We start from the raw sequence: 22,174 nt of genomic DNA, 5'->3' as shown, positions 1-22,174 counted from the left end.
GTACTTGTGGCGCATTTCAATTACGACTGATAGGTTTATGGATCCCGGGGAATTTCAGAGAACGATGGAGCTGCACCCCTCTGTGGATTGCACTAAATTGAGTGACACCCGAGTAAGCCACGACCTGCCCCACGCAATTGACACGCGACTGTGCCCCTTTGAGTGGCCAATCCCCCAGAAATGAAAAAAAGTGCTGGACATTGGACATGTGGGGACCTAATGGGTAATGGGATTAGGCTTCGGTTACCCAGAGACGACGATTGCCCAACCTGGCAGCGTGGGTCGTTGCTGGCTGTCAGACCGTCATAATTGTTTAATTTAGGCGAAGATTATGTTGCCCCCTTCAAGGTGTTCGTTCGGCGGGGGAATCGCCTCTTTCCCACTGCCACCGCCACCAAGTTCCCACAATGAGTCGGAGCTTTGCTTGATGACTCCGCTTTGGATTCAGTTTCTTCTGTAAGCCAGCTCCCCGGATGGTGGGACGTTGTTTGCGACCAGAGGTGCAATTGTACACTCGCAAAGAAGGCATGGTCCCTTAACTCATATAGGAAAATGTGTCCAAGTCATAAGGGCCTCTTAAGGTTTTCACTCTCCACAATTGGGATGCAGGCAGATTTGCATAAATGGGTGATAACTAAGCGTTTTCAAATCAAAAATGGAAATTAAAATAAAAAAAATATGAAGAGCTCTTTATCTCTCTGAAGAGCTATTTATTTGAATTAGTCATACGAAAATCTTTACAGTCTTGACATGCTATTAAGAAATGTAAATGTTTTTTTAATTACAGACAACTTTCTGAATACTGAAATATGTATATTACATTGTTATTATACATTACATATTAAAATAATTCCTAAGAGTTAATCTTTTTAGGTCTTTTTGTCGTTCCCAGACTAAAACATATTTTCAGAAATTTTAATAAGACTGCAATAAACCAAATCTCACAAAATGTTAAACAAACTTTACTAGAACTTGTTATTAAAATTATTCCAATCCAGTTCCTAAAATGCTGATGTAATGTACAGAAAATCAAGAAATATTCTCTCATAATCCCAGAAAACATCTTAATTTTTATGTTTAATGTTTAAGACAATTTTCCTAGTGTATGGGAGTCTGGATAGGAGTACCAGTGGCAACTAGACCACAAAGCCGCCGCATGAAACTGTAAGGAAAAACCAAAGAAAAACTGTATTAAAATGCGCGGCGCAGTGAAATCTTTTGCGTGCGCCGCCTTGGCAATCGCAAAATGAAAAGTCTCGTGTTAATGCAAATGCTGCTTCTGCTGCTGCCACTATTATTATTATTACTATTATTTCTTTCTATGCATAAACAAAGTTTCACTAATGCCATGATTTTGGATTTACCTTTCGTTTTTTTTCCCTTGCAGGCGCCTAGTGAAAAACTACCAGCCCAAAAAGAAGGAGGAGGAAGACAATGAGTAAGCATTAACCAAAAAACGCGAAAGAAACGATACACAATATACCATTTACTATATAATTTTTTTTTTTGCCTTATTCGTTTGTTAAATGTTTTGGAAAATTATACGTAATTTGTTGCACTTTGTTTGCCATATTTGTCGGCAATGTGCTAAGTGGATCGCGGTTGGGATAATCTCATATGACTCTTGCTCTAATTGTGCGTGTTGTGTGCCATTCAATTTGCGCGGAATAAATCCACTTTGGATCCCAGCCGAGACTCAAGTAGTTGTTCCACTCCTCAAAGTGGGAGTGTGTGTGGTCTGGGAATCTCAGTTTTTAATTACACGCCATGCAAATCTGGCCCAACTGGCGAACTGACATCATGACCCGCGGATAGATCCATGGATTTGGATGTGAATGTGGCATGTGGCATGTGTGTAACATGACAATGAATGACGATAGCCAAGTGGAAGACTTGGTAATGAAATGCCAAGCGCTTTGCCATATTCAGTTGTAAAATCCATAAATATATATGCCCGTTCCTCCGGCCATATAGAGTGGCCATTCTGACAGACGGCGATGATAGACGAACCACAAAGACAAAACCACGGACGGAATCCGGAGCCGCGTGGGCGTTCCACAGCGCGTGTCCAACTCTGTCAAACCGAGAGCTCCATAAATCGGGCCCTCGGCTATGGACTGTCTTAAGTTCATAAACAAAGCTGTGGGTCTGCACAAAGAAAAATATCTGTGAATTTCAGAAGACGAAATAATCAGTAGAAATAATAATAATAATAAAAACATTTAAAGCCAATTAAACCAATTTCTAAAAATAGTTTTATTAGTTATATTCAAGAATATTCTATTCTTAAAATGCTTTGTTCTCAAAATAAAAATTATGTGTTACTTAAGTTTATCTATTTTAAACTATTATATGGTTTATTCTCTTTATTTTTAATATAGCTAATTAAAGCCATTTTTAAGAATATTTATGTAAATTTTATTCAAGAACTCTGCATTCTTAAAATTTAAGAAATTCTTGGCTTTATGTGTTTCTTAAATATTTCTTTCTATTTTTTTACACCTTAAAAACTATCAAACTTTATTTACTTGTTCCACTAGTATTGATTTTTCTGCAAGGGATATAGCCTCAAACAGTTATTTCCAATTCTCAAATTCAAGAATATTTTTCTTTGTGCACAAAATCTTGAAGTCCACCCAAGGCGTAAATTGGCGTAGGTCGAACTGATTCACAAGCTTCCATTCCATTACAGATTCACATCGATGCAAGCGTTCCGCAATCTGCTCAAGGAGGTGGGCGACCTGGCGGGACAGCGCGAGGTGGTGTCCGAATCCCTGCAGCTGCAGATAATCGCGGGAGTGACGCTCCTGTCCAAGACACTGCGCGAAGAACGCAAGGTGAGTGCGAGGGGTGGCCCAGACCATGACTCCATAACTCCATAACTAAACCATGACATCCATATGTACTTGCAGAAATGCCTTAGCGATGGTGCCAACCTGCAGCACAACCTCACCACACAGCTCTCCTCGCTGGACCGGGCCAAGCGGAACTACGAGAAGGCCTACCGCGACTCGGAGAAGGCGGTGGACAGCTACAAGCGGGCGGACATGGACCTCAATCTCAGCCGGGCCGAGGTGGAGCGCTACAAGAACGTGATGACGGCCAAGATCCAGCAGTCCGACGATGCCAAGAACGAGTATGCCAACCAGCTGCAGAAGACAAACAATCTGCAGCAGCAGCACTTCAGCATGCTGCTGCCCGCCGTCCTCAATCGGCTGCAGGAGCTGGACGAGAAGCGCACCCGTGGCTTCCGGGAGTTCATTGTGGGTGCGGCGGATGTGGAGTCCTCGGTGGCGCCCATCATTGCCCGCTGCATGGAGGGCATCGTGAAGGCCGGCGAATCGATCAACGAGAAGGAGGATACCTTCAAAGTCATAGAAAGGTTGGGATTTATTTTTTGATGGGATGTATATAAACATAAAACTAATTTGTAATTACCCTATACAGATACCAATCGGGCTTCACGCCACCAATTGACATACCCTTCGAGGATCTGTCCAATAGCGTTAAGGATTCCGCGCAGGACTCGACCTACACCTACCCGTTACCGACCCCCACGACCAGAGGGGGCACGCTGGGTGCCATCAAACTGAAGAAACGCGTGGGCATCTTCAACTTATTCGGCAGCAACAAGGTGAGGCAGTCCGTGCCCAATTCCCGGGGTCCCAAGCGGTAGAGGTTTCTACTGCCTGACTCTCTATCTCTCTGTCGTCCAGAGTTTTCGGTTCTCCACACTTGTCCGTTCCATTCTGTGCACCAGCCTCTTGAGTTGAGACGCTTCTTGATTAGTTGTTAAGTTCGATGTTCTATTGATAAGTCGTAGGTCTTGGTTATGGTTTGTGTCTCCTTTTTGTTTACTCATCCAGTCTTCTCTCTTTTCCGTTCTATTTCTATATTAATTTGATCGAACCATCGATCGATTACCATATCTTTATTTCACTTGGACCTGGTTCTGTCTCTTGCCGTAAGTACCAAGTGTCCAGAGTCCTCGATTCGTGTCCTCGCCATGCATAATCCACTACCAGATCGACATTGCCATATATACATACATCGCCTTGAATTGCTTATGAATTGCCATGTTTTGTGTCTCATTTACTAATACTTTGTGCTTTGAGTTTCCCGCCCTCACCATCACGCAAAGTTATCCTAAAATCCCAAGCTTCTTCTATAACTCACCCAATATTAATTGATTAACTCTTGATTTCTACTTTTGTACACACATTTGTTGCTGCCATTCGATTTTGAAATGATTAAAATGCTTAAAATCACACGAACACAACAACACAACATGTGATACAATTTTTAAAATGAAACGAAATGCAAACCTACAAAATAAATTACTAAATCAATTCGCTGCCAATAGCAACGGCAGATAATTGAAGCCTGTATCACCATGAAGGTATGATGAATCTTTCAGCTCTCCCCCAACTAAATAACTAACTCTAACTAAGCCTAGCCCTAACTACTAGCCCCTTACGATTAATCTTAATAACACCACCCTATCTCGCTATCTACTAATCACAATCAGCTAAATACGAATCTAACCATCACTAGCATATCGTTTCCATTAATAATAATTAATAGTCTGAGCAATTTTCACTTTAAACGCCTGAACGCAAACGATCGGCATATTCTTGGCTTGATTAAACCTAGTCGAGTTCTAAAAATAAACACCACCAATTATCCTCAAATGTTTAAGACATTAAATTAACCAGTAAATTGTTAGCTAACTAGTCGAAAGCCACAGCAGCACACTTACACATTATTATATTGATTAGTTCTTAAGTTTACGATTGTTTCATTTCGGTTTTTTATGTGTCATTAGCTCTCGAAAATCCCTCCGCATGATTGAATGCCTTTATCGCCTTCTTTTCATTTTCGTTCCATTTCCATAACTTTTCTTTATGATACCATTTAATGGCCTGTTGAGTTTGAAAAGGGTTTGATTGATGTCGAAAGCGGGTCATTGGATTATCAAAATATTTGCATTTATTGTTTTGTTTTGTTGATGTATCTGTGATTTTCCGTTTCTTTGGTTTTTACTGATTCTAATCACTGCGTGCAACTCTTGTTGAGTCTTGTGAATGTCTTGTCCTTTTAGTCCTGATTTGTATTCAATTACCCATTGCATTCGCCTCTAAAGATATCATATATATATCTATAATACAACCAACTAATGGAGCTTTAATTGCCACAGAATTCCCTGACTGCTGATGGACAAAAGGAGGACTTTAGCGATCAGCCGCCTAACCAACGAAGGAAGAAACTGCAGGCGAAGATCGCCGAGCTGACCCAGAACATCGCCCAGGAAACGAAAGCCCGGGATGGCCTGATGAAGATGAAGATCGTCTATGAGGCGAACTCTTCGCTGGGCAATCCCATGACCGTCGAGGGACAACTGAACGAGTCGGAACACAAGTTGGAGAAGCTGAAGGTGGATCTGAAGAAGTACCAGGACTTCTTGGAGAAGGCCTGCCAAGTGCCGGTGGCCACCAGCAGTCCGCAGGCGACTCGAAATCAATTGCAAAACGGTCACAGAACCTCTAGGTGAGTTGGCATACAAATCTTAACCATGAAAATGTATCATCTAATAATGGAACGCCCTTCTCTTTAGACATTCCAATGGCAGTGCCGATGACCATCATGACGATGGCGACGACCAGCCCGATGACGCTGGCAGCTTAAGCAGGTCAGATTCTGAGGATAATGTGGCGCAAATACAAAATGGGCATAATAATAACAATAACGGGTACACTCATAAGTCTACGTTCAATGTTTATATATATATATATATCTCACCCACCTACATTATACTCGTACATACATTATCGTAGCATTATAATTTGGCATCGCATATTTAATCTGTAATCTGTATTATTTAAATCATACTATATCACTGCACTGTTCAAGGTGTGTGGCATTTTCTTTGGTGTTGGTTCATTCGACTCATTCCCAAATCTATAAAGCAATAACAGCCCAGAAAGTCCACAAGAAGCCAAAGATACAAAATTTGAATACCAATTTACTTCTAATTTGTAGTTTTGTCTTGATTCTTTATTGCTCTACACCAAACATGATGACACTTAATAATGTGAAAATTGCAACTTCTTCAAATATTTCGTTTCATTTTGCCTTTTCCATGGTGAAATCCAGCAGTTCGGCAAGTCCTGAGAGCGGCCTGGGCACTTCGCACACATCCCTGCCAGGATCGGGACAGGGTAGTGCCAATGAGAATGCGATTGGCGAGGATACGTACTACGAAACGGAAGTGGAGACCCTAAATCCACTGGGCACATGTCGAGCCCTGTATCCCTTCGAAGGTGAGTGGTTCGGAATTATAATCTTGTTTATTTGATTCTAATAAAGTTGTATCCCACAGCCTCCAGCGAGGGCAGCATACCCATGAGCGAGGGTGAGGAGCTGCAGGTGATCGAGATCGACCAGGGAGATGGATGGACGCGGGTGCGGCGGGCGAACAACTCCAATGGCTGGGACGAGGGCTTCGTGCCCACGAGTTACATCGAGTGCACGCTCTATGCTTAGGATTAAGTTCATTTTCGGGGCGGGCGATCAGCCGGGCGGTTTTAAATGTTACCTACTCAGCAACTCTTGCGTATGATCGATTGATTTGTGTACTTTTGTCATAACTTTGCGTTCTATCGGACAGCCATACCATATACACACAAAAACATGATAACCAAACACCCAACCTTCACACAACACTGTACATTTGACCTAAGCTAAGTTCGATTCATTTACCCTTCGTATGCTTTGTATATTTACTTTGATCTTAAACGTCATCGATCTTATGGTAGTGCAAGCTATATCATACTATAAATACTATAGTCATATGCACCTACGAGCAGACCTCACCTAATTGTAAGCACCGCAACGTTTCCCTCTTCACCACAACAATCATGATAACACCTATTTATATACATATATGGAACCAGATTTATATGGCACTTGAATACGTGAGAGCATGAAAAGAAAACTAAAACTGAAACAACAGCCGTTGGACATTTAAAAAAAAGTGATCTTGTGAACACGTTTTCAGATGCAATTCATTTGGCAATGCGTTGATAACACTCACTTTTGCTCGATTCCCGGCTTTGGAGCCTTAGGAGCACCTGCCGCTTTTCTCGCTGACCAATTGGAAAAGCGGCAGAGTGCGATTTCCTCAAATTTAAGCACTAAAACTTTGGTAAATATGCAAAGATCAAGGAGGCGGACATCGATCACAAGACCCCCATGAAACCCCATGTACCCCATTATAAACACCGCCCGAAACTCAAGGATATGTGGGCAAAAGTTATGGCAATCCTGCATGACATGCGGCATATGCAATTGCGGAAGCAAAGAACGCGCTAGCTTGTTTTATATAAATAGCAACAATTGTACATTTTACTTTACACACTCTATGGATAATTTGTAATTTTAATTTGAAGATCATTTTTGTATTGCTCTTTGCCTTGTACATTTTCACACACTATTTTTAAAAGGACGCGAGATATCCGAAGATATGTGCATCAATTAGTTATGTTTTAGGTACCCCTATACGATTAAGTTCACAACATTTAAGGCTTAAGTCAGAGCAAAGCCGGGCGGCGCTGCATTTGTTATGTTCGACGCCACTTTGCAATACATTTATTTATAATTTAATATGATATACCGCTGTATATTGGTAAACCACAATCAAAAACTGGAAACAGAAGTCTGCGGAGAAAGTCCAGGCGTAGCGAGATGATAGGTCCTTAGTTAGATATTCAGCAGCCTTTTCCATCTGTATTTTGTACTTTCATTTCGCATATATGCTATCATGCTTTAGCATTTAAGTGTGCAAACAACTGATACTGATGAATTCTTATGTTTAATTAATGAACGATGTGAACGAATGATGGACTAATCTTAGTGCGAACGCAGAAAATAAATAATTCCAAAATTCTTAAATTTATCTAATTTTAAATTCGAACCGAAAACAGGCACATACGTATTACGCTAAAATGTTTACAACGTCAAATGGAATGAGAGTAATTGAATTTAAGTGACAGACTACGGCAAATGTATGTGAGAATTGTCGGCATAATAAAAGTAACTAAAATTAAAAGAAAGAATATAGCTTATCCTTTTGCAAATGGTTGTGTTTATTTAATGGATTGAAATTTGCTGTCTAGATGGGAGTGTTGAATACTTTGAAAACTGGGATAAAAGATAAAGTTTGATATAATAAGATTATTTCTATTGAGAAATACCTAGTCATTGGTTTAATCATTTGTTTTTATTTAACTAAAAGTTTAAATATTTATGACTATTTGTGAAGAATTCATAAAAATGTATTTTAAGCATTCAGCATTTTCATAAACTGCAATTTTATAAAATTTTGAAAATTTTAGAGTGACCATTCCTTGTTCGTTTTGATCTGTCAATTTTAGTAGATTCCGCTAGACGTCTGGTATTATTTGGACGCCCCATTTACGGCCCCTCCTTTTTAGCAGCCGGCTAAAATAATAGTTTTTATTTCATGGAACCTTCTGCAAAGAAATCGAAAATGTCGAAGAACCACAAGTTCAAGAACAACAAAAAGAAGTACTTCCATGCCAAGAGGCAGCAGCTCCAGCCTGGCCAACGTGGGTTCTTTGCCACATGCAACATCAACGAAAAAGCATGTGTTCGCGAGTGCTACAATCTCCTGAACCACTATGCGGACCTACTCTATGGACCTGAGCAGCCGGAGAATGAGCCGGAAAAGAAGCAACGCGAGGAAGGAGCAGCTGGCGATGCAGGAGAGGATGTTGGGAAGCCGGCCAAAGAAAGCTCCAGTGATGACGACGATGACCTGGAGGCAGCGGCAGCCAAATGCCGCGAGAAGCTGTCCCAGCGTAAGGTGCGATTCCAGAACGTGGACACCAACACTACCAACTGTGTGTTCATCCGCACCCAACTGGAGGACCCCGTGGCCCTCGGAAAGCATATAATTAACGACATAGCCACCACCGGCAAGTCCATGTCCCGATTCGTCCTGCGCCTCGTGCCCATCGAAGCCGTCTGCCGTGCCAACATGCCCGACATCATCTCAGCCGCCGGAGTGCTCTTCGACAAGCACTTCCTCAAGGAACCCACCAGCTATGGCATCATATTCAATCATCGCTACAATCAACAGATTAAGCGGGATGACATTATCATGCAGCTGGCCGATTTGGTCAACTCCAAGAACGTGGGCAACACGGTGGACCTCAAGGAGGCCAAGAAATCCATCATCGTGGAGGTTTTGAGGGGCTGGTGCCTGCTCAGCGTTATCGACAACTATCTGGGATGCAAGAAGTTCAATCTGGCAGAGCTGGCCAATCCCAGTGAGAAGAAGACCAGTGGTGAAGGCGATTCCAAGTCGGAAAAGTCTTTAGAGGAGTCTTCAGAGGACTCCAAGTCAAACAAGGAGAAAAAGGAATCCATTGAGGAAGAAGATTCCAAGTCGAAGGAGTCTGTAAAATATGATAAGTCTGACAAGTCTGCAGAGGAATCCAAGTCCAATGAAGAAGAGAAGGAGTCCAACGGAGAGCAGACCAACTAAATTAGAAAACTCAGAAGCCTTAAGAGGACTCCCAACCCAATGAAGGGTATGCTAAGAGGACCAGACCTAGTTATAGAGCTAACAATCTGCTGTGCAGACAAATATAAATAAAACGTCCAGTTATTATTTCCATTTGTTAACAATTTGTATCGTTTCTTTAATCCAGTGACGCTTAGCGACTAAACTTTGGAGAGTGTGTGTTCTGGCCATATCCTAAGTCAGATTGTGTACGTTTGTGTAATAGCTTACATTACGGTTAGTTGAGTAAAACTACGTGTAGACTAGAGCCTCGTTTTAGTTGCGCTTGAGCAGCATGACCACGGTGCCGGCTATCTTCTCGTAGGCCATGAACATCAGCGCGGCTGTGAGCACAGTCTGCAGGATCTTGGCCTCCAGGCCGCGGAACAGACCACGGATGCCCTGGTGCTGGAGTATGCTGATCATCAGCTCCAACGTGCTCTCGGTGCGCGGCTGGGATCCCGCCGAAGTCGAGGGTTTCGACTCCGATTCCTTGCTGCGATGGCGCTGCTTGGTCTGCACCAACTGCAGCGGATAGGTCAGCACCGTGGCGAAGGCCTTGGCAATGGCACCGATGAAGAAGAAACTCAGGCTGCCCATTTCGCCGCCGTTGAAGCGCATTATGTTGCGCTTGAGCATCTCGTACATCATGAACTGCAGGGCGGGATTGGAGACCAGCATCAGAGAGGGAATTGTGCCCGACCACAGACCGGCGATGCCCTCCTTCTGAGCCACGTACTTGAGACCCTCCAGCAGGCTCTTGTAGTGCTTGTTCACCTCGTCCGAGGTTCCAGCCACATTGCGCATGCGCAACCTTGTGTTGACCACCCAAAACGGTGTTGTGGTGAGCACATTGATGATGCCCGCAATGCTGCCCAGGAACAGATCCTTGAGAGCGCTGTGCTGGGAAGGAGAGCCGCCGGAGGCCACCGCCTTGAGGGCGTGGAATGTGTAGAAGTAAACAAAGTTCGAAATGCATAGGCTCTGAAGGACTGGACCCAGACCTCTGTACAAGGACTGGAAACCCTCGCCCAGCACAATCTCCTTGATCACCTGCCTGGTACTCCGCACTTCGCCGGCCTCCTCAACTGAAAATATAAATTGTTAAAATTTTTGAGTTTAAATTTGGAGATTCTAGAACCCAGAACATCCCAGGTAGAGTCTGTCTTAGCGCTAATTTAATTTGTCACGCATATTCCAAGCCAGTGATATTAACCCAATCTTGAACCCTATTATGATAATTTAGCAATTTGTGGTAATAAGTGAAATGGTGCCTTATACCTACATGTATGTACATTTTGGCTAAAAGTAAACAAAATATTCCATTAGAGCTTAAATGCAATAACCATAAAATATCTATCAAGCGTAACCTTAGAAAAAGCTGGATTTTTACGAGTGTGTACTTATTGTGTATGCACATGCAATTTGAATTACCATTTTTCTTTTAACAATAGCAATAGATGTATAGATTTATATAAAGGTTAAATTTAAAATACTAATAGCAGCATATTCTAAATTCTTGTGTAACCAATGTCAACTATGTATTCCATTTTGATAGTCAAAGTTCAAGAGTCTCAGACATTTGCAAATTTTATGCATTCCTATAGTATAAACTGTGAGTGTACCTTAAGTGGAAATAAAGTGCACACTCTAATAGTGAACCTTTGATATTACAAAATATTTTCCTAACATTGTAGCTAATTGAGAACAAGAATTTTAAAGTAAACGATAAAAAAAAGTCGATGATATTTTATAAATATATCTATTTTATGGAAAATTTGCAGATATACCCTTTTCCAAAATAAATAATCACAATCTTTTCTCTGCACAGAAACTAGACATTATCAAATTCCATCTATAAACAGAACCTAATATTGGATTAGCGCGGGGCATTGATTAGAAGGGGCTCTTTAACATATCAATAGAAAGTTTCAAACGCTGGAGTTTGAACTCGCCCGCAGGTATACATATAGGTGTATATCAATTATCAAAAGCGGGCCACGCTATCGGTCCCATATGTGGAGATTAGTTACAAATTAACCGCTCCCCGATTGCCAAATTCCTGGGAAACTTACGTTGCAAGCGGGAACGCACCGTGTCCAGTGGATAGAAAGTGCTCATCGCGATGCATCCGCCCTGTAACGAGGTGACCAAATGCAAATTAGCACCAGGCAACATCTTGACCTTTAGCCGGCAAATATTTGACCACTCACTGCGGCTCCGGAGACGGCATGCACGAAGTTCTGGTAGCTAAGCACCTGGCTGAGTTTCGAGGGGGCCACCATTCTGATGTTTGTTCGTTGGACTGGAGTATCTCTAGGTGGGAACGTCCGGAGGCGTCTTCGGGCGAGTGTTTACTGATTGACGTCCCGCCGGTAGTTAAAAATTTAGCTGCGACAGCGCAGTTTGCAGCGACGTCGAGATTAGATTAATTTAATCGGCGGCAGAGGAGGCGGTGGCTTGTGGGCGTCGGCGTCGTCGAACCCTTTGTTGTGCCTCCTGGATCACGACTTTATAAATGATTCACTCACATATTCACCTTTTCCATAGACAATTTCGGATTTTATTCAGATATAGTATGACCGCTGGTCAAGGACCGGAATATACCAACTGGCTGGAGAAATATACTGAAATATACAATCTTATAATGCAAGCATACCGTTATCAGGATTGAAAAACTTAAGCCTAGTACTCAGATTGGCTAAGAGTTTCACTAGTCGAAAAATCTTATTCTTTGTAGTGTGACCGAAGTTTTCAAAGTTCACCCGCCATGCATGTGGCATGGTCTTACTGTCAAGCAGCTGGGTTTGTTGACAAACGGAAAACAAATCAATTGGAGCAATTTAAAAAAGAAGAGTATGCTGGTTCACAAAGAAATTAAAATAAAAATAAATGAAATTTTCAACGAATGTTTATATTTATGTAAACTAGAAGCTTAAGGCTCCTTCTCGTCCCACGGATGCTTTGCCATCTTTCCCGCGCCATCTGTAGTCCAGCTCCGAGCTGACCAATAATGGCTGGTAATGGCTCCTCCAGCTGTCCCTTGGCGGGCGACCTTATTTCCTCCTCCCTATAGAAGCCGGCGCATCCTTTATCTCCGCTCCATCACCAGCTGCCAAGTAGCTGGTGAAGAAGGAGTCCTCAATGGAGAGCTCGTCGGAGATCGAGCGATGTTCCATGTTCCTTCCCACTGGAATTCTCTAGTGGATCTCCTCCAGCGCTTCAACTATTCAGCGGATTTTCCCCGTTGTGGTATTGCTTCCTGTCGGTCAAGTCCCACAATAATGGGCAACAGATTTTATTAGGCATCCTTTTTCATTTGCACTGACTTTTAGCCGTTTTGGGTGTTTTTCTTCCATTTTTAATTTTTAAATTCCCCACCGCTTCTGCACGAACACCGCCAAAGATTAAATTTCTTATTCTTTGGGCCGCGGCTAACGGCGTTCATCGAAAATTCACTCGCGAAATCTGGTATTTTTTCTGGTATTTCCTTAGCTCATCTGAGTACCGCGCTGAAAAACAGACCCGACGAAAAGCTTTAGCCGCCTGTTTGCCTCTCGCTCACTCCTATGGTTAGCTCGCGGTTTTCGTCGATGTGAGTACTAGGCTTTACTTTTTAAATAAATTCAACTTTACTTTCAAATTATACTTATAATATTGAGCAATATCATCCCACATACCAAATTTCATAACATAACTTTAAAGTGTTCTTCTCTTAACGTGTACAAATTAAATTTATGGTTTATTCACTCCTAATAACTATCTTACTAGACTATATAGCAAAATGTACATTTCAGGGGTGTCTAAAATTAAAAGATCTTAGTCTAAAGAAGCTGATCTATAAGGCACTTCTCCCTCCGAGGTTCCAATCGTGGTTTCTTCATGAAGTTCACTCCCGTTTCAGTGCTGCTGTTGAGTAAATCGGCTGCTTTTCGTTTGCGATTCTGAAAAATAACACAATTATTAAAATAAAACATCTGGATACATAGAAAACCAGAATAAATTCCCACCTCATGCTCCTCTTCCGTTAGCGTGGCGAACACAAAGTTTTTGGCCTTCGCAGTCTTTACGGAAATAGTGCCCTCCGCTCCGTCGATATCGCCGGAGGTTCCCTTGGTAAGGCCTGCCAGTTTGGTAAGCGTCTGCTGATCCCGAACCAGGAAAGACCCTCGAACTGCACTCTTCTGCTGCTTGCCAGCAACTGTTTTTGAGATCAGGAATGGGGAACTCTTCTTCACCTCCACAGTTGTCTTTTTGGAGGAGATTATGTTCAGTCGGCGAATGGAATTACCAGGGGTACTGGTATTTATCACGGATGTGGAGAGTGGAGAGGCTGCCTCCTGAAGAATATAAAGTTTTTTAGACAAGAAATTAAAGGAAGTTGCGGATATGCTTACCGTTTTCAGGCCCTTTTCTAACAGTAGCTGCTCGCGTTCATAACGAATTTTTCTCCACAGATGCTCGTTCTCCTCATCGCCACTGCCCTCGTTTCCTTCACCATTCTCCGGACGACGGTCATCTAGACTGAAACCATTCTCCACGTTCTTCCAACGGAACTGGCGCTGTCGACTTGCTCCCTCTTCTTCCTCTTCGAAGAGCATTTCCTTGATTTTGCGCACCTCCCGAATATCCTGGTCCATCATTTTACGACTGTCAGGGAAGCGATTAGTTTAATTTTTATAATCTGAAGAGCTGTTATGTTATACTCACGCATGAATCTGTCCCAGTTCGTTCCGCAGCTTATCGCGATCGAACTGATCTTCGTCGCCCAACTCTATATCATAGTTATCCATGTTCTTCTCGTCCTCGTCAGCAGATCCCCATTCGGATTCAGATAGCTCAGCTTCTTTGTCCACAAAGTTGGCGGCTCGTACTTTGCGATCTTTTTTGGTCATCTCCACTACAATTTCATTCTCCTCGGAGTCGTAGTCCACAAAGGTTTCTGGTATTTCCTCGACTGGTTCTTCATCGCATTCTTCCTCGAACTCCTCAAACTCCTCGACATCACCATCGCTTTCTTCATCATCGGAGAATCCTAGTTTGGCCTTCTTCTTCGGCCTCTTCTTGGTGAGTTTTTTGTTGCGTGGCTTATCGGCTTCAGTGGCGTCCTCCTTGGCCTCCTCCTCGTCGCTGGACAGAATTCTGTTGGCCACCACTGGTGGCTCATGGGATTCTTCCTGCTCCTCTGGCTGCTGAGTGGGTATTTCCGATGGAAGCTGGGTGGCAAAAGTGCCCGAGCACAGACCTTCCAGTTCATCGGGTGCCTGGCTGCTGCCTCCAAACTGTGTCATGGGAATCTGACTGATGACAGCTGGGTCCACAGAGGGTGCGGCGGAGGAAAGCATTTGAGATTGTGGAAACTGGCCGGAGCACAGGTCGAGCAGCTCGTTCTCCTCGTCGCTGGCCGTGCGCCGGGTCTCCGCATCGAAAAGCTTATGGGCGGATAATTGCAATTGGGTCGCCGTTATGGGAGCAACATTGCTTGGCTTGGGAGTTTGCAGCAGGTCGAGATCATCTTCATCGGAGTTGTCGTCCTCGAAGGCTTTAATAATCCGGTTTTTTTTCCTGCCAGTTTGCGTTTCAGGCTCTGGCTCGGGCTCGCTTTCCTGTTCACTCTCACTGCTGTTATCCTCTTCCTCAAGGTCTTCAACTGGATCGTTTTCAGCTTTTTCGTCTGCCTCAGTTTCTTCTACCTCCTCATCCTCCTCGGCAGTGCCCTCAGTTTCCTCAACAATCTCCTCATCTTCGTTTATGGTAACTTCTGCGTAGCCAGGTTTATCTTCCGGTTCGTACTCCTCATCCACATCCATTACCTCCTCCTCATCTTCAGCCATTTTCTCCTGCTCTTCGGCCTGCTTCTTTCGCAGGTCCTCCATGCGTTTCTTAGTGATTAAAGATTTAAGCTGTTCCTGCATTTTTATGTAGCCTGCTCCGGGCTTGGGATCCTTATTGATCTCCTCTTCGTGCAGGTGAATGCTCACCTTGGACATCTCCAGTTTTCCATGCTCAGTGGTAAGAATGCTACAATTAAGTTAAGTTTAGTTTGCTTTTAGATATTTGATAAATTGAATGACTTACTTGACAGTCTCAGTGGTTTTGTGTTTTTTGGCTTCCCGCGTTTTCATCAGACGTTTCAGCAAATCATCCACTCCAGTTGGTTTCTTGGTGAACATATCCCCCGTTTCCAGGTCAATAACCATGTTGGCATCACCCTTTAGCGAAGGACTCACATCCGAGCTCTTCTCGATCTTCAGCCGCCGAATGGCTTCGCTGATCTTTGGCGTGGCTGGCTTAGAGGGCGGTGTTATGTTGATGGTGCTCAAGTCCAGCCTAGGCAGTTCCACCACTTCTGTAACCAGACAAACTTTGCTGGGAGATTTCGCCTCGCTCTCCGGCTGGACTTCGAAGTTATCTGTGAATCTGAGAGCAGCTGCTGCAGAGGTCGATGCAATGGGTTCTTCTTCAATGATGGGATCTTCCACAATTGCTTCCTGGATGTCGGGATTTTCCATTGCTTCGCTGGTCAGTTCGTCTATATGCTCTTTCGGTTTTTCTGGCGTTTTTGGATTATCCAGCACCTCATCCAAGACACCTGGATTGTCTTTTAGCTCCATAGGCTCTTCGTTGTCTGAATCCTCCTGATCCTCTGGCTCGGATTCGGACTTAAAGAACTCGGTGGCCTCTTTGGCGCGGTCCTCCATCAGTTTTCTAAAGGTTTATTTATTTTAGTTTAATTTGTATGATTTTTATAATATGATTATTATATGATATAATAACTTACGCATAAGCTTCCAACTCCTCTCGGGTCATTCGAAGTCCTACTGGCTTTCTGGGCTGTTTGATGGGCATGGGACTTCCTCCAGCCAGCGCGGTGGCCAAAGGAGCGTTGATTGTTCGTCGACTGAGGAATTCCTTCAGAGTCCTTGGTTTCGGCTGATGATAGGGCACATTGATGTGAGCCTCCCGATGCAGACGTTGTTGCTCACTTTGGATGGCCTGCATACCCTCCAGTGCTTTCTTAGCCGATTCCTAATTAAATAAGGAAATAAGTTAAATTGATATTCGAATCCCTTATTCGTAGGCAAACTTACGCGCACAACTTTGGGTTTCTTGGGTTTTCCTTTCGTAACTTCAGTGGGTGCTTCCTGTTCCCCTAGAGATTCCTCTGGATTGCTAAGCTCTGCTTCGGATTCGGAGTCCACCAAGCCCTTGAGTTTATTCTTGGCTGGACTTATTTCCCCAGTGGACTCTTCCGGCTCGGACTCAGAGTCCACCAAGCCTTTGAGTTTGTTTTTGGGTGAACTGGGCGCTTCTTCGCTTTGATTCTTCTGGATCTCTTCTTCGCTGTCACTGTTCATTCGTTGTTTATTCTTCTTTGCTTTTTTGGGAGGTTCCTGGACATCCTCATCGTCATCGCTGTTGTTTTGTGGCTCATTCTCGCTGTCCATTTTCTTAACATCCTGATCCTGCATTTCCTCATCTTTGTTCTCTTCTGACTCCTCATCGCTTTCTATTGTTTGTTTATTTTTCTTGGCCACCTTTTTAGGCTGATCTGTTTCTTCCCTATCCTCATCGTCAATTGTATCTAACTTATATATTTTGATTTTTTCGGAAGGTTTGTCGTGCTCAAGATCTTTCTGATCAGTTTCCAACTGTGACTCCTCCTCACTGTCCACTTTTTGATTATTTTTCTTGGTCTTCTTCTTAGGCTTTTGTTTTATGGGTGGATTCTCCTGCTCCTGATCTTCTTCTTGGTCCATTTTGGACTCCTCATCCATTTCCATTTGGGGGCTTTCCTCTTTGTCCATTTGGGATTCCTTCTTAGCTTTGGCTAACTTCTTTGCCTTTGATTTTTGGGGAAGCTTCTTCTGCTCCAGATTTGTTTCTTCCTCCTTAGTGTCCTCTTGTTGCTTCTTCTTCTTGGTCAGCTTCTTGGGTTTTTGTGTCTTGACGGGCTTTTCTTGCTCCTGATCTCCTTCCTGATCCATTTGGGAGCCCTCCTCCTTGTCCACTTGGGACTCGCTTAGTTTGGCCATTTGCTTTTTATTCTTCTCAGACTTTTTTGACTTCTCCTTCTTAGGAGGTTGCTCCTGGTCGTCCTCCTGCTGGTTCTCCTGAAGCTTCTTCTTGTTCTTGGTTACCCTCTTTTTCTTCTCTGTCTTGGCAGGTTTCTCCTGCTCCTGATCCTCCCTTTCCTCATCCACCTGGGATGTCTTTTTCTTGCCTTTCTTGACGGGTTTCTCCTTGGCCACCGGTTGCTCCTCTTCACTATCCGAGCTTATGACGGCGGATTTCTTCTTCTTGGACTTGGTGAACACCTCCTCCTCCTCTTCATCGCTGTCCAGCAGCCTTTGTCCCTTGTTTTTGGGGGAAATGTGCTCCTCCTGCTTTTGATCTAGATTCCCCGCCTCCACTGCATCCTCCTCTTGATCCTCTTGATCACTGTTTATCATCCTTTGGCGCCTGGCCTTGGGTGAGATCTTCCGGGGCTTCAGCGTGGATAAATCTTCATTTTCACTGTCGTCCGACATCATCAAACTCTTGCCACCCAGTAAATCTTCGGCGGAGACCATCTTCTCGTCTTCCTCGTCGAACTCCAGCTTTTCCATCGAGTCGTCGGCCTGCTCTTCATTTTCCGCTGCATCTGCAGTTTCTGCAACCGATTCGCTCATTTTTCTGGGTCACTTCTTTATTGAAAAAACTTCTTTAAGAAAAAACCATAAACATTGCCACACGCACACAATAACACGCAGTTCGATTTTTGGCGCAAAGAGTGTTGAAAGTGCGGGAGCCATCAGCTGATGCGAGCAGTGTTGGAAAGATTACCAAAGAATGTGACAGGGTCACACTTGTGTAAAATTGTATGTAAAATAAATGTATTTTGTGGATGTTAATTTACAATAATAGAAAATTAAATTAATATTAATTAGTAATTAATTAATTAGTTGCAAAATAAAAATTTGTAAAATAAAAAACTGTAAAAAAATTTAATTTAAAATTTAAGCCGAAAATGACACCTCTGGCTAGCTTTTAATTTTCAAATATCGAAACACATGATCGTAAAACTTTTTTGAAGTCAAAAAGTAACGGTCATTAAAAACTAAATTTAAATATACAAAAGTTTGTAAATAAATGCTTGATTTTGGTAAAGAAATAACACCACTTAATATCAAAATATACTTTTTCGCTCATAGACAATTATGAAAATTTTATTAAATCAAATCATTCATAATTTAAGGATCATATGCTTGTTAAATCATTCTAAATATATAAATTTAATTCTAACAAAAATTGCTGCTTAAACAGTGAAAACCGCTCAATAGTTTAATTTATTTCTAACTAAATCTCTCGACGAGCAATCTCTAAGGTGTACATGACGGTTTAGATGCAAATCAAGGCAGCGTGAACAAATCGCGGACAGCAACTTAATCAGCAGGCGGCAACCTTTCGGCAGTGCAGCAATCGAAAGTAATCACCCAGCGGATGGGTTTACATTTACATGCGCGAATAAGAAATAATAAAAAGAAAGACAGGTGGGCATGTGAGTAGTTCACCTGTTCTCGTGGTTGTTGTTGCTCTTGGATGTTGGCGAATTGTTGCAGTCGGTTTGATTTTGGTCCGATGCCGATGTCGATGTTGCCACTTGCTGCGATGCTTTCTCCGCATCTCTTTCTTGCTCTGAGGCCATTTCTCTTTCACAGTTTAGTGGCTGAAAAGCAGAAAAGCTGAAAAGGTCTTTCGGCCGAGGGTCATTAAGTAACCCACCGACTGACGACGAGAGTTGCCTAATGATAGAGCTGCCTTTTGGCCAAAGCCAGGGTCCGATATAAATAGCATTAAAATGCAATTATAAATGCTGAAAAACGCATCCAATCCGCAATCATTAACCCCGGTTCAGAGCTTAATATTAAATTAACGCCAATGAAAGCAAAAGTTTAAAGAAGCCCAAAAACCGAAAGCAAACCGTATTAATTGCTGTCAAATTCCTTCGACTTTTCACTTTACCGCCGCATTCTGAGATCATTAATGATTAATGCATTTTACAAATGCCTTCGATGTTTCACCTTGCCGGATTGCGCAACATATTCAAAAATCCCACACAAAGCGTTATGTGTTACCCAACTTTAGAAAGATCCGAAGAAAGCAGCCATATTTCACGTATCTTATGGTTTCCGCTATGCCAAATCTATATTCGCATGCCCGATTACAGCATGAGCTTAATAATTCGATAAATAAGAGGGTGTTTGTAGGTATTTGGATACTCTTTTAAGGGAGAAATCTTCAAGCAAATAATATTTTGATATTATTTTAAATATAGATGTTTTATTAAGAACTGTTCTATAAGAAATTAATTTTTTTTTGCATAAAGATACAAATTTAATATTATCAAAAGCTTAATTAAGACAATTATTTTAATATATTTATTTTTGGTTTATTTATTTCTGTTTTGCGTCCAAGAATTAAAAATAATATTTTTTCTAACTTATTTATAAATGCATGTTTTTATATCTCTATAAGATCTAAATACGTTAATATATATCATCAACAGGAAATTTTATAGCTACAGGAAACTTAGGTAATGTATCCCCCTACCAGCAGCCTGATTAAATCATAATGCTCTTGCTTATGGCTTATGAGCTAGACATTTATAACTTTGAGCTTCAGCTAGCGCACCAATTAGCATACTATATACATATATAAAAAACAAATCTTGGTACCATCGCACACAATTTCTCTTTCATTTGGCGAAAAAAAAACTGAAAACGGTTAACTCTGTGTATCTTTCAGGCATCTTTTCTCATATCTGTAGCAGAGATTTTGCTTTTGGCCACTTACGGTATTTCTGCGCCTTGTTGTCGCTGTCGCTGCCTAATTTGCATACGCACAGTTCACAGATACTACCGAAAACCGAAAGATCCCAACTGGGCCCGAAACGAAAGTGAAAACACTCGAGTGTGTGCTAAACGCAGAGTCTAACCGAAAGATACACATAATTTCCAACTGTCGAACAATCAATATTGATCGTCTCGCAATCTCTGGGAATTCGAAATTGGGTTTCGATCGGAGCCAACAAAGGCGGGGTATACAATACTCCATTTCTTTAGGAAACTATTTTTAAACGATCTTTTCTTTTTTGGCAAGGCTGAGTGGCTTATGCAATCGCCCGGACTTAAGACCTTTCAGCGCCTTCAACTGCAAAGTTAAACTTAAGATTATGGGGTTTATGCAGCGACTCTGTCTTTCGCAATTAAATGTAAATCGTTTACGGAGGAGTCGCATAAAAAAGAAAAACGGGGGGCTGATCGGCTTGTAATGCCGCATGTTTCTGTTTATATGGTAGGAGTACGGCTGTTCCTTGGACACCCAGACACGCCTTTGGCTGTCTGCGTCTGGCTTTTCGTTGCTCGATTGAGATTTCTTGCCGTCTTGCCTTGCCATTTTTTTCCTCCACTTTTTTTTTTGGCGAGTGAAAGTGATATATGGCGCATGACTCAGGCTCCGTCCATGCTCGACTACATCCGACTGCCAGCCGACCCCATCCCGGCCCCCAGTCATATGCATAAAATAATAATTAAGCGCCGTTTATGCAGCCCAAGTCGAAGAAATGGCCGAAAAGGGCGCAGCAGCCATCGAGCGTGGACCGAAACCAAACTCAAAATCAATTGACATGTTTCGCAGGCACTGAACAAAATTTATGTTTGTCGAGATACATTAAAAATTATATTAACAAAAAGCCTTAGCCTTTAAAAGTTTCAATGGATTTGACAAAAAATATTCGGATTTTCTTAAGACTTTTGGAACCATTCGGATATATACTCTAAGCACTGATTTAACTGTTAAGCTGAAGTCCCAAACTCTTAGTATCTCACCACTGCACAATTTTAAAACTATTTTACTTCTTAAAAAAGTTACAATGAGCAAATTTAGATTTCATACTTAGAACATAAATCATAACAAATCATGTTGGATTAGGTAATTAAAAGCAATCAGCATCAGGACAGAATAGAAAACCTTAGACAAAAACATATGTGTATAGAACACCACCAAAGCAATTAACTTTACGAGTCCAACAATTTATAGTATATATTTTTTGATTTTATTACTCTTTCATCTAAAATTCTGAGAGTTAGTTCTCGTTAAGTTGGATGAGATCAATTACATTTTTTCACGTTAAGATCTGTTTAGGCTTGATAAACGTTCTATACTTGTTAATTAATACAAAAGTTTGATACAATGTTTGATTGGTTCGGTTAAAAACTATACAGCTAACTGGTCTGCTAAAGTTCCTCAGTCACAAGTTAAATAATTTGCCACTAGTCCGGCCAAGTCGTGCCCCCTCATCCAACCTTTAAGCGATCCACATACACCTGTAGTTGCTGCCATTCCTTCGCCTAGTCCACCATCTAACCATCCAAGACCAAGAGACCTAGGTTCATTGTCTTTATAGATGTGATTTAGGGCTGGCGACAGCCCAACGGAAAAGCAGCCAACGGCGTTGTGAAAAATGAGAAAAAACGACCAGCAAATTGTAGCCCAGCGACTGACAAAAGAAATGGAAAGTAAAAAGCAAAAGGCCAAAAGCAAAAG

The 22,174-nt window shown here is 42.3% G+C and overlaps 4 protein-coding genes across 15 annotated transcripts in view; 2 read left to right on the top strand and 2 right to left on the bottom strand.

The window, feature by feature from the left end:
• Positions 1–7,950, top strand: part of LOC119553141 (formin-binding protein 1-like) — a 36,029-nt gene extending 28,079 nt beyond the window's left edge. For 2 of the 12 annotated variants that reach the window (XM_037863343.1, XM_037863346.1), the window contains 8 exons: positions 1,388–1,438; positions 2,693–2,837; positions 2,913–3,382; positions 3,448–3,634; positions 5,198–5,547; positions 5,615–5,749; positions 6,154–6,320; positions 6,380–7,950. In XM_037863343.1, the coding sequence (XP_037719271.1) occupies positions 1,388–1,438; positions 2,693–2,837; positions 2,913–3,382; positions 3,448–3,634; positions 5,198–5,547; positions 5,615–5,749; positions 6,154–6,320; positions 6,380–6,543 (1,669 nt within the window). In that variant the 3' untranslated portion in view covers positions 6,544–7,950. Of the gene's footprint in view, positions 1–1,387; positions 1,439–2,692; positions 2,838–2,912; positions 3,383–3,447; positions 3,635–4,363; positions 4,400–5,197; positions 5,548–5,614; positions 5,750–6,153; positions 6,321–6,379 lie in introns of all 12 variants that reach the window. The other 10 variants (XM_037863342.1, XM_037863348.1, XM_037863347.1 and 7 more) reach the window with 10 other exon arrangements.
• Positions 7,951–8,462: 512 nt separating this feature from the next.
• LOC119554250 (THUMP domain-containing protein 1 homolog) lies at positions 8,463–9,711 on the top strand. Its single transcript, XM_037865088.1, has one exon. The coding sequence runs from the start codon at positions 8,522–8,524 to the stop codon at positions 9,566–9,568; it is 1,047 nt and encodes a 348-aa protein (XP_037721016.1). The 5' UTR covers positions 8,463–8,521; the 3' UTR covers positions 9,569–9,711.
• LOC119554251 (peroxisomal membrane protein PMP34) lies at positions 9,692–12,237 on the bottom strand. The gene is made up of 3 exons (XM_037865089.1): positions 11,800–12,237; positions 11,662–11,722; positions 9,692–10,674 (listed from the first exon to the last, which is right to left on the bottom strand). The coding sequence occupies exons 1-3, from the start codon at positions 11,869–11,871 to the stop codon at positions 9,863–9,865; spliced, it is 945 nt and encodes a 314-aa protein (XP_037721017.1). The 5' UTR covers positions 11,872–12,237; the 3' UTR covers positions 9,692–9,862.
• A 1,076-nt stretch (positions 12,238–13,313) lies between these two features.
• On the bottom strand, positions 13,314–18,318 carry LOC119554541 (claspin). The gene is made up of 7 exons (XM_037865499.1): positions 16,678–18,318; positions 16,368–16,615; positions 15,665–16,294; positions 14,297–15,607; positions 13,984–14,236; positions 13,597–13,926; positions 13,314–13,530 (listed from the first exon to the last, which is right to left on the bottom strand). Exons 1-7 carry the CDS (start codon positions 18,256–18,258, stop codon positions 13,411–13,413), a joined length of 4,473 nt encoding a protein of 1,490 aa, XP_037721427.1. The 5' UTR covers positions 18,259–18,318; the 3' UTR covers positions 13,314–13,410.
• Between the last annotated feature and the right edge of the window lie 3,856 nt (positions 18,319–22,174).

This window comes from Drosophila subpulchrella, chromosome 3L (assembly GCF_014743375.2).
Source record: "Drosophila subpulchrella strain 33 F10 #4 breed RU33 chromosome 3L, RU_Dsub_v1.1 Primary Assembly, whole genome shotgun sequence".
NCBI classification, from domain to species: domain Eukaryota; kingdom Metazoa; phylum Arthropoda; class Insecta; order Diptera; family Drosophilidae; genus Drosophila; species Drosophila subpulchrella.
The sequence above is the reverse complement of the archived record's forward strand: the minus strand, read 5'-3'. Positions and strand labels throughout refer to the sequence as shown.